Source organism: Mustela nigripes, chromosome 1 (assembly GCF_022355385.1).
Source record: "Mustela nigripes isolate SB6536 chromosome 1, MUSNIG.SB6536, whole genome shotgun sequence".
NCBI classification, from domain to species: Eukaryota; Metazoa; Chordata; class Mammalia; order Carnivora; family Mustelidae; genus Mustela; species Mustela nigripes.
In genome coordinates, this window is record NC_081557.1 from 165,618,258 (window position 1) to 165,629,995 (window position 11,738).

General features: G+C 47.7%; 1 protein-coding gene and 1 long non-coding RNA gene across 5 annotated transcripts in view; one reads left to right on the plus strand and one right to left on the minus strand.

The window, feature by feature from the left end:
• NFKB1 (nuclear factor kappa B subunit 1) overlaps window positions 1-1,972 on the plus strand; it is a 120,668-nt gene extending 118,696 nt beyond the window's left edge. For all 4 annotated transcript variants that reach the window (XM_059376633.1, XM_059376611.1, XM_059376617.1 and 1 more), the window contains one exon: window positions 1,085-1,972. In XM_059376633.1, coding sequence (XP_059232616.1) covers window positions 1,085-1,242 — 158 coding nt within the window. In that variant the 3' untranslated portion in view covers window positions 1,243-1,972. The remainder of the gene's footprint in view (window positions 1-1,084) is intronic.
• Window positions 1,973-3,380: 1,408 nt separating this feature from the next.
• LOC132014136 (uncharacterized) lies at window positions 3,381-4,652 on the minus strand. The gene is made up of 3 exons (XR_009403225.1): window positions 4,571-4,652; window positions 3,802-3,906; window positions 3,381-3,655 (listed from the first exon to the last, which is right to left on the minus strand). It is a non-coding gene; the product is annotated as an uncharacterized LOC132014136 (long non-coding RNA).
• Window positions 4,653-11,738: the final 7,086 nt, after the last annotated feature.

Below are 11,738 nucleotides of genomic sequence, written 5' to 3' on the forward strand. Positions count from 1 at the left end.
ACCCCCTGCCTGCAAAGATCCTCACCCAGTGGCTCCTTCTTGCCCTTCAGTGTCAGCCCAAGGGGTCACCTTCTCAGGGGCCCTTCTAGGAGAGTAAGGACAGATGTTGCACACGTTGGAAAGGAATAAAGTGTCCACCAGCAAAATAGCCCTAATCTCTTATGTCGTGACTTGATGCTCCTTCTACACAAAGAAATAGAAAAATACTTATATCTTTAAAATCTGATTTGATCTCTGACTTGTAGTTATTTTTAAAATACCTCCTACACATAATAGAAACCCAGTAAAGATTGGGTGACCGAATAAATCAAATCAGTCAATAAATCTACCAAATTAGTAAAAAAACAACAGCGTGTCACGGCCATTAAGGTCTTACTATTTTAATATCAGAACTTAATATACAAGAAGATAGCATTTTGATTTGTGTATATTAGACTTTGTTTCTCTGATCACTTTCTCTCTATAGGCAATAACTCCACATTGTTCCCATCTTGAAAGACGTTTCTCAACAAGGAGAATGTGACCTACTCGTTCATCACAGACTCCTTTTCCCCATAATCACCTCATCTTTTCTCTGCTACCAGAATGTTTTTGAAGCAATGAGTAGCATTTAATAGCACGTGAGGCCCAGAGAGATATCTCATTTTTAGTTCCTACTTTGGTCACAGATTTATTTTGCCTGGGTTCAGCAATTTCCCCAGCTAGAAAATAGGTAATACAGTGGTTGGAAAAATACACCTGATTTCTAAGAAAAAGAAGGCCCACTGTGAGTTAAGAGAATTCGGAAAGGATTCTGATAAACGTGATGGTAAGGAAGAGATGTGGAAACATTTGCCTAATTTTGATGTCTTCACGGTGTTTCTGTTGCCCGGGGTTCTCTGTTTTTCAGCCACCGCTGGGCGCAGTAGTGACAGGCGGGTGGCAGGAGTGACAGGCAGGCGGCCTGCGGAAGCGGATAGACAGGAGCTGCCCACGAGCCTCTTAGACCCAGACTCTGAGCCTGCCTGGGCTAACAGGTGTAAGAGAGCCAAGGCTCTGCCCTCTCCCCAGCTGTGCCCCAGTGACTCTGTGCTTCTTCCCCCAGACGAGGTCCGAGACGACAGCATCTGTGACAGCGGCGTGGAGACGTCCTTCCGCAAACTCAGCTTTACAGAGTCTCTGACCAGCAGCAGCTCCTTGCTGACTCTTAACAAAGTGCCCCATGAGTACGGGCAGGAAGGACCCATAGAGGGCAAAATCTAGCCTGCTGGCAGTTCTCCCACACCGTGTAAACCAAAGCTTTGAAATTCCACCCTTGTCCAAAAGAAGGAAGGCGAAGTGCATCCACGGGGTGCTCAGAGGAAAAGCAGCCTGCCTCCGTCTCTCGGAATTTCACTCAAGGCCTTTTGCAGTTGGCTTCCTTTCTCGGTTCTCACGGGAATGTTACTAGTCCAGTCCACGAACACACAGTCCTGAGCAGTCACCATGCCTGGCTGGCCTGCCGCCTCCCCGTGGGCAGGCCGGCTTAGTGAGCTTTCCCAGCTGCTTCCCGTTGTCACTGCTGCTGCCCCCACACCCCCGCGTTCCCGCTGGCATTAAAAGGTGACCCAGTCCCCACCTGGTGTTCTCTCTGGCCGTCCACAGCACTGTCGTGCATTCAGATTAAGGATTATGAAAAGGGATATTTTTAAATGAAAGTTACCTGGTGTATAATTAAAAAAAAAAAAAAGGCTTTATTGCTTTTTCTAATGTGGTTATCTATGTGATTCGAAAACAGAACATATAATGTCAATATATAATGTCAACATATAATGTCAATATGTAAACATGGTTACAATCAGTGCTGCAAATGGTCTTTACCCCCTTTTTCTGCATTTTGCTATTGTAAATATGTTTTTTAGATCAAATACTTTAAAGGAAAATATGTTGGATTTATAAATGCTATTTTTTATTTTACTTTTATAATAAAAGGAAAAGCAAATTGGTTACCTCATTCTGTTCGATCTTCAGAAATACTTTTCTGAGATGATTTCTTACAATCACGGGATCATTCCACAGCCCAGTTATCACATTCACATACCCCTTCAGAGTCCAGTTTTTGACCCAGAAATGAACCCCCCAAAAATGATCAAAAGAGCAGTGTTTTAAGCTGAGATGAAAGCTTTGAGTTTGTCGACTCCTCGCTTGGCTCGTTTCATTCTGGCTGTGTCACTTCACCTCCCACCGCCTCGTGGGACACTGGGCCCCTGCAACCCTCAGGATGCTCTCGGGGCCCCTGCACTGCCTCAGGTCCTGTGGTCTCAGCACATGGAGGGGGGCCTGCAACCAGCAGCCTTCCAGCAGGAAGCTTGGCTGACTGCTCTTCACTCAGAGGCTTGGAAACAAGGCAGAGGGGACATGAAAAGCGTTTTAAGGAGGTGCTGTGATGAACCCTGGGACACGCAACCAAGAACCCTCTTTAACAAAGGCCGCATCCACCCAGCCGCCGGGAGCACACTTGGCCAAAGCCCTTTCGACCTGTCAGTTCCTTCGGGGATTGCCTCAGCCACAGAGAGCCACCCCACCAGGTCACACTCTTGGCCCTGATGGCCCCGAGTAACATGGATGGATGTGGCATACAAAGGCTCCTCAGCCCCTGGGACGACGGTGAAGGGCTGGCTGTCTGCACTCCAGAGCTCCCTCTCACTGGCTGAGCTGTTATTGGGGTCTGCGTCACAGCTTGGGTCTTCCGCCTGCCCAGGACGGCTTCCTCCCCCGGCCTGCACAGGCCTGGATCCCAGGCCACCCTGGCTCCCTCTCAGAGCCGGCTTTCATGGAGTCCAACCTGCACAGAGGCTCACAGCTAACGGTGACCACTTTCGCTCAACCTATGAAGTCGGGCAATCTTGAAAATAACCCAATCAGGTGTACGGAATTATCCCCAACATACAGAGAAGGAAATTGAGCCCCAAGAGTTCAAGTAGGCAGTGGCTAAGCTGCTTCTGAGTGTATATCCAGGTCTGTCTAGTTCCAGAGCTAATGGGCTAGAGAATTACCTTGGTGAGGACAAAAAGATAGGTTAAGATAATTGAGTCCAGAAGTAGACCCCCAAATATATAGGAATTTAGTCTATAATAAATTTCAAATCAAAGAGGAAAAGATGGTTAATCAATAAGATGTTCCATCTGGTTAATCACTGGAAAGAAGTTAGTTAATCTGAACTTCTACTTCCCTTCTTTCACCAAAATGACTCCCAAATATATCAAAAATGAAACCATAAAAATGCTAGAAATACTAAAAATCATGGATGAATAATCTTGAAATAGAGGAGGCCTTTTTAAGTAAGACTTTGTTCTTGGTGTGAACAGTTTGGGCTCTTCATTTCACAGTGCGTCCCAAAGAAATGAAAATATTTTTTAAATTCTACTTCTATTTTTTATTACATTGCCATTTCTCCACATGCTCCAATCCACTCTTCCAGTTGTTGAAAGCTGTATCTTTAAAAAACAAAAAACAAAAAACCTTACTTTCCTTAATTCTCCAGCAACAAGCCCAGGACACTGTCCCTCCCCTGTTCCTCTCTGTGGCAGATGGTCCTCTTCCAGTTGGCCCACGGCAGCTCTCCGGTCTACAAGATGGCGGCCGAGACTCCTCCCACTGAGGGACGGGCCTGTGCTCCTCCCTCATCAGTGTAGGCCTATGAAAGGGTCGAACTGATGGTCAATGGCTTCCCAGGTTAGGTTGGAAAATGCAGTGCAGCTTCTGCCCGGACCCCCCCACCCCCACCCCCACCCCCCCCCCCCCCCCCACCCCCGGTGTCACTCCCTCTTGGAATCCAGTTACCACACTCTGGGGAGCCGAGTGGATACATGGAGAAGCCACGTCGTAGGTGTTTGGCCTTCAGCTTTCACGGAGGTCATGGCCAACGCCAGCACCGCCAGCAGATGTCTGAGGGAGGCAAGCCTTGAGCTAATTCCAGTCGCTAGCCACTGAGTCACACCTGTCTGACCTTCAGGCTGCCTCAGCCACTGCTGTCCAAGCAGAGACCGGCGAGCCCTATGCAAATGGCAGATTCACGAGTAAAATCGTGGTTGATGCTTTAAGTCCTCCGTGCGGAGTGTTGACATGCTCCAGGGATCCAACCTGACAGCTCCCATACCAGAAAGCCACTTTAAAGAGAAGCGGACTCCAGGAGGAACTACTAAACCACTCATGCCGAGACTAAAAATAACATTCTCCTTCTTCAATAAGAAGCCCTGTTTCTCTTCTGTTCCGGAAACTTCCTCTTTCCCCGCCTCCCAGATCTCCGTGTGGCCTGAGCCTCTGCATGGTGCTTTGAGCAAAAAGGCTATCAACGCTATCTGTACCTCTGAGGAAGAAGTGTCTTTCATAGTGTACCAGCAGATGGGGATCAATACCAGGAGGAACGCGGGAGATCAGGTGGAAAGCTACACTGGGCCGGAAATCAACCTTCCCAGAAAGCCGGTCTCTCAGCAGGAAGCCATTTAAAAATAGCTTTCTCAGAACTTTGTCATCTTTACTCTGCAGGCATAACCTAGACTTCTGCAGGAGGGGCAGTATCTGTTGGCAGAAGGAGGTCCTCATCACCCACCTGAGTCCCCTGCAGTAGTCCAGTGGGGCACGGAGGGCCCTCCTCAAGCCATGGAGGGCAGCCTCACAAACCAGACCCTGGGCACCTTAGCAAGAGAAAAGAAAGGCAGGAGCCAGGCAGATCGATGTGCAATCCCCTTTGCATTAATGATTTCTAAATGATAATTGTCAGACATCCCTCTGAGGTACATATTTAACCCCAATGTTAGAGTGAGGAAATGGATAATCTGAATATTAACTAATTCACCCCAGATTTAAATCCAGTTCTGTCAGATCCCACGGGTTACTCTTTAACCATGTCTGAAGACCTTACAAGGAAAGAGGTGGTATTTAAAAGGGAAAGAAAAAAATCCACACAATTCTATATGTTAATAGAGTCATAAGGTACCTCAACCAAAATACAAAATGAACCTGGAATATCACTGAAGAGCCTTCTTGCTTAAATGTTAACCTGGCTTGATTTTCCTTCTAAAACCAGGCTAAGATGCTTAAGTATGAATTATTCATGGACAGGAGGTCACTAGGAGCATCTCTTTCTCCTTATTGTGCTTCTGGGGGAAATTTTCTTTCTGATTTGTGCTTCCCCAGGAAATAGGCTTGGGGAGGCACAGGAGTAAAGAGAAGGTGAAGCTAGAATGCTATCTATTTTGAGGGTCTGGCTGGCTCAGTCAGTAGAGCATGTGACTTTTGATACCAGGGCTGTGAGTTCAAGCCCCATGTTGGTCATAGAGATTACTTGAAAAAAATGCTGCTTATTTTCTTAAGCATCACAGAACTTAGAGCTGGGGAGTATCTTAAAGATCACCTAAGTAAATCACCCAAGTTGTCATCTTTTTTTAAACACCTACAATAGGAAGCATCTCAATTTATAATGCTCACTATAGCCTGCCGCTTCATTTAAACACCAATCCCAGAGACTATAAATCTTTGTCCATTGGTTGGGAGAGGCGCTGTAGAGGGGCTTGAAATTAAATGGATTCTCTCATTTTCCATTACTGTGGATTCCATTGTGTCTGCAATGGCCTGCTTGCACTACCCTGGACAAAAGACGAGTTCTACACTTTGTTCAAGCTTCTTAGAATGAGAGGGAGGAAGGGGCTGAAATATCATTTTTTCGCTTCCAGCAAATAGCTCTTCCACAATGATCTCTCTCTTTCCAAAATGATGATTTCATTAAAATATCACAACAATCCTCCAGGAATGAAGATATGTATTCAGTCAAGATGTTTTTGAGCATCTGTTGCGTGCCAGGCACTACAATAGGTGGTCATCATTCACTCACTCATATTACGTATCTGAAAACCCTGTGAAGAAAAATCTGTCCCTATTTTACAGATGAGTAAACTAAGGCACACATAAAGCATTTAACCACAGGATCTCCTGATTGCAATAAGGTGGTTTCATAAGCCACACTTGCAGCAGGGACAGGGGTGGGTGGGTAGGGTATGTCTCTTCCACTTAGTCATGAAAGGACGCTGGCTGACAGTCGCTCTTCCTCCCACCCTCGGCTGCCAGGGTCCCAGTCAGCTGAAAGGGGAAAGGAGCACGGAGGAGTACTTGTGGGAGTTTTGAAAGGGGCGCTTCCTCTCACATGGCCCCAGAGAAGAACGTAAGTCCCACAGCCATGGGACCAAGCGCAGGAAGGCGATAGGGGTGATCAACTTTTGTTCCCTATATTAGGAGGAATGATTCTGGAGAACACATCCCAGGGTCTGGCACAGATCAAAATTCTTTACCTGACTGAAGGAGGAGCTTGAACCTGAAGGTTCTTTCTAATTCCAAGTTGTGTGCAAACATTCACTCACTCTGGCTGTAACCGAAAGCAAAACCATTTCCCAGGATTAAGAATGAAAGATGCACCGTAAGGACAGTCACAGTTCCTCTTCAGGAAATCCTCAGAAATAATCAAGTGTATTAGACTAGGTAGGATGAGGGAGAATTACAGCAAGGGCTTGTTGCCCTGGCGGTGACTCAAGGAGGACTCCTGTTCTCCAGCCCCTGGGGTCTGTAGTTCCTTAACAACAGACCTTGGGCTTGTTGATGCCAAGATTAAGAGTCTTCAAGACATCATGGTTCTTGGGATCCCACCCAAAGGAGAAAGGCAAGCAAGTTTATCTCCCTTGTGATCTGCAGAGAACAGGCATTTCTCGGATGAACAGGAAAGGAGCAGAAGTGGGTTCTTAGGGGAATAATAATCCCTCCAGGCCCGAAGAAGAGCAAATGAAAGAATTCTAGAAACTCCTTCTCCTGGGGTTCCATCTTAGGACTCAGGAAGCAGGGTTGATGCTGAAGACGGTCAGATGAAACCGCCAGGCACATGAGGGGAGCGTATAGGATGGGAGGAGGTTATGCGTTCATGCCGAATGCTACAGATAACCGGGTTGCTGGGACTATTCCCTGGCAGTAAGATTTTTTTTTTTTTTTTCCATTTCAAAACTGTTGTGTGGTTGCCCTTCCCTTTCCTAAAGCAAGAATCAACAACAAATTATTTTGTTTCAAAAATTCAAATGAGAAATTTCAGGGATTTTTTTTTTTTTCTTTTACAGGGCACCTTTTTATCACTTAGTTCAAATGTAAATGTTCCCTTTGGCTTTTGAAATAAAATTCCTTTTGCAGTTTTGGAAAAAAAAAAAAATCCAAAAACAAAATCTAAAACTTTGATCTACACAGTATTTTCAAATGTTTATTCTCCTAACAATCTGTGAAGCAAACTGGGAGGAGTTTTAATTGCCGCCTTCCCCCCCCCCCCCCCCCGCACAAAATAGCAAAGCCCCCATGTCCCTGTTGGTTCCTCCTCTGGAACCAACAGGGACATGGGGGCTGGACTCGGCCTTCAGTGCTCTAACTGCCCTCCTTGGACTGGCGCTGCAGCCCCTCCCAGAACACGTGGCTGCTTGGAAGGGGAAGGTCACAATGGCAGGCCCAGGAGAGGGCAGGGAAAATGGCCAAATGCAGACACTGAAGGCTGTCAGAGCGGAGGGATAGCGGCATCCGGCCAGGCCGGCTGCGCTCTCAGTACCAGTCCCTGCGAGCAGCCGCCGCCGCCGCCACCACCACCAGAGGCCAGGGGATCATACCGGATGTCCTCCTCCGTCCTTCCTTTCAGCCTCTCTCACCTCCTTTGCTTTGGGATTCTCCCAAGGGTCCCCAAGGTAGTGTGGAATCCTGCCCCACAGCCAAAGGGCAGCCTGGGCCAGAGAAGCCAAAGGGCCAGAAATCACAGCGGGGGGGAAGCCTCCCCGCATCTCCTCCCCAAAGTCCCAGGCTGTGCCCCTCCTGCCACACCTGAGACCACCTCCCCCCTCCTCCGCAGGGGCCGCCCAGGAAGTGTTTGCTCGCCCCTGGGCCCCTGTAGTCCTGTTCTTGTCTGGGAAGGTCAAAGCTGCCGTTGGGCCCTGACTCCCTCCCCCACCTCACCCAGAGCACCTTTTGAGGGATTATCAACATAAGCACACTTACAAGAGCCAGGGACCATTTTAGCTCTGAAAGGCAGAGAGACTCCAGATTTAAAGATTCAAGAAAGACTGTGTGGGCGGCGAGTCACCCACATGCCCACATGGCCGCCTCCTGAGTCTCCAGATCTCCCTCTTTGTCACCAGCAGGCCCTGCCTTTCTTCAGATGACGCCTTAATTGGGGTTTCTGTCCCTTCCCACTGCTCCCAGTTACTGCGCCTTGTAAGAGCACATCTGACTTCCTCTCCTCCTCCTCCGTCACCTCTTCTGGAGGCTTTATGCCAAGTTTTCATGACCCATCCTAATTAAACTAGGGTTAAAGGTCATAATCCCTCCTCCACCCTCGCTCGGCCTCCCTGCCCCCTCCTATTTATTCTCCCTGCCTCCCTTCTCTGCCGGCCTGTCTTCCTCCTCTCGCGCTTTCTCTCTCCTCCCTCGTTTCCTTTCTCTTTCTCTCTCTGCCTTTCTTTCTTTCTTTCTGCCTTTTTCTTTCTCCCCCCATCCTCCACACCCCCCACCCACTTTCTCTTTCTTTCTTTCCTGGAAGACTCTTCCATTCCAGGGCAGGGGCCTCCAGCATTCTGAGGCAGGAAGGGCTGGGGTACAGGTGAACACCCTGCAGGCTGTTCCCCAGAGTCTTCTCCACACCTTCTGCAGGGGAAGCCTCCTGGAAACCAGTGCCCTGGCCTATGGCTGCCCACCGCACTCCCCGCCCACCCCCCCTGCCAGCAACTGCCACCGGCCCCATTTCCTGTGCACAGGAGGCCTCTGCTGGAAGAAGCAGAATTTTGCACAATCATGCAACAGCTGGTCTGCCTCTTGCTACTCAACTTTTTTTTACTTGAACAAATTTGGAAAGAGGCTTACAAGAAAAGGGAATTAGAAACGTCTTGGGCTTTCTGCCTGAATGTTTTTCCTTCAATTCAGGTCACAGAAGCTGATGATTATTTTCCCTTAGCAGAGAAGACTTGAATTGGTTTTTTCTTTTGCCAAGAAACATGTAAACTCCCCTAGGCCTGATCCTTCCATCCAGGGCAACCTCCTAAGCCAACATTTACTACTCGCCCATTTTAGGCACTGTACTCCCTGTAAGGACCTATTTAGAAACTGTCCCTGCTCCCCTTCCCCCAGGGGATTTACTTGGAGACAAGTCCCGGCAACCAGCTTCAGGTAACAAAGCCCAGATACAAAGGTGGGTCAGGTCAGGTGAAGACATCCAATCAGTTGGGGGGGGGCGGTGCATACTGTCTCCTTGGTTACCAAAGAGTATGGGCCCCACTCTTTGGGAGCCTTTTGGGTGCCAATCCCAGTCAAGGTGTAATAGGCTGGTTCAAATGTCTGCTAGGGTAAATTGTAACTCAATTGGTCACCTAGCATCACTGTGGAGTTTCCTGTGTGTGTTACAATCTCAGTGGCCACCTGTGTGTGGCCAGGCCCGACCGCATGGCCTTTGCCCTTAAAAGCTAGTCTGTGAAACAGAGAAGGGTCGCCCTCTCTTATGAGAGGTGCATCCCTGAACGTTCGGTTAGATTCTTGATGCTTGGCGCGAAATAAAACTTTGCTTGACCTTCTTTTTATATCAGTCTCGCTCCTTTAATCACGGACTTATCATTGGGGCGTAACACTCCCCACCTCTTAGTTAAACCTCACAATCCTATGAGATCATAAATTACTATTAACCCCATCTTAAAGATAAGGAAACAGAAGTGTGGCGGTTAAGTGATCTGTCCAGGTTCAGTACGATTTAGAGCCAAATTTGCACATTGGAGGTTCCATATCAGAGCATGAGCTCATAGCCACTGCTGGGGCCTTCGTGTGTGTGCACACTCATACACACACACACACACACACACACACACACAATTTGGATCTTTAACAAGGGAAAATCTAGTTTGTTGTATTTGCAAGTTCAATAAGCTAAAAACCTTTTTGTTCAAGCCATCAAAAACATGGGTAGGGAAACACTCCAATCACCTGGCTTGGGCTGGCTTCCCATGATAAAAGAGCAGGATTCTTCCTTCACTCAGCTGGACCAGTCAGGCCTCCACCACCTTCCTTACTGAAGACATTCAGGCGCAGGCAAGTGACAACCCGGAGGCCCTCCGCTGAGAGAAAACCTCAGCATCCTCCCTACCGCTCCAAGGCCCAGCTGTGTCTGACCTCCAAGCTCAAGCCTACATCTGTTCGAATGCCTCTGAGTACAAAGTAAGAATACCTATGATTGGATTAGACAGTGGCTTTCTCTTCTTGCATCATTACAAGATCAGAGATAGCTAGATCTAGATTTCAGGAGGAATGTTCCCCTTGTTGGCAAGTAATTCACCTTTTCAAATCACTATTTGTGCCAACAAAATTATCTGCTGGCCAAATATGACCTCTGTGACTTGACCCACACTTTCTATAATTGTACCTTCGGGATGACCGGGGAGGGTGATGAGCTTAAAGCTTTGGGAAGGAATCAAGGTCTTTACCTCTCCTCTTCTAGGTGCCATTGCTGGCTCCTCCCTCCCAGCAGCAGCCCTGGCTGATACCGTTCCCAACCATCACCCAAGTGCCTGAGCGAGTTCCCTTTCTGTCCACCTGCCTAGGCTTTCTTTGATGACCTAACACAGAGGAAATGATAATTATAATAGCCAACATTTGTTGAATAGTTATTGTGTGCTATCAATATCTAGGCATCATCTAAATTAGTCCTCACTAGTATTATTATTTGATTACTCCAATTTTTATTTTTCAAAAGATTTTATTTATTTATGTATTTAGAAAGCATGTGAGCCAGGGTGGATAGGAGGGTAGGGGTGGGGAGAGAGGGGCATAGGGAGGAGGGGAGAGACAATCCCATGCTGGTCTTGGTGCCACGACTCAGAGATCACTACCTGGGCTGAAACCAAGAGTTAGACTCAACCCACTGAGACACCAAGGCGCCCCATATTACTCCATTTTTTAAAAGGATTTTATTTATTAGAGAGTGGAGAGAGCATGAGCAGGGGCAAGGGGCAGAGGGACAACGAGAAGCAGGTTCCCCGCTAAGCAGGGAACCTGACTCAGGGCTCAATCTCAGGGCCCCGGGATCATGACCCGAGCAGAAGGCTGACACTTAACTGACTGAACCACTCAGTCACCCCCTCCCTTTTTTGTTTTTTAAAGATTATTTATTTATTTATTTATTTATTTAACAGAGAGAGAAATCACAAGCAGGCAGAGAGAGAGGAGGAAGCAGGCTCCCAACTGAGCAGAAAGCCTGATGCAGGACTCGATCCCAGGACCCTGGGATCATGACCTGAGCTTAAGGCAGAGGCTTTAACCCACTGAGCCACCCAGGCACCCCCCTCCTCCCATTTTTTAAAGATGAAGAAACTAAGGTACAGAAAGAGTAACTAATAGGCAATGTCAAACAGCCTACTAGTGGTGGGTCTGGAATGGAAACATAAGTTATGTCTGATTTCAAAGCCCACACCCTCAACTGTTCTATCAGTTAGGATACCTGGGTTATAAAATGAGAATACCTGAGAACAACTAGATTACACAAATAGGGCCTTATTTTTCATAAGGAGACTGGAGTTAGATGACTGCAGGGTTAGCTCAGTAGCTCAACATCTCTGACATGCCCCGGTGTCACCAGTGTTTCCTCAAGCTCACAAAAAGGCTATAGCAGCTCCAAGAGTCAGATCCCCACACAGCAACTTCTGAACTTCACCCAACAGCAGAGCTGGTGA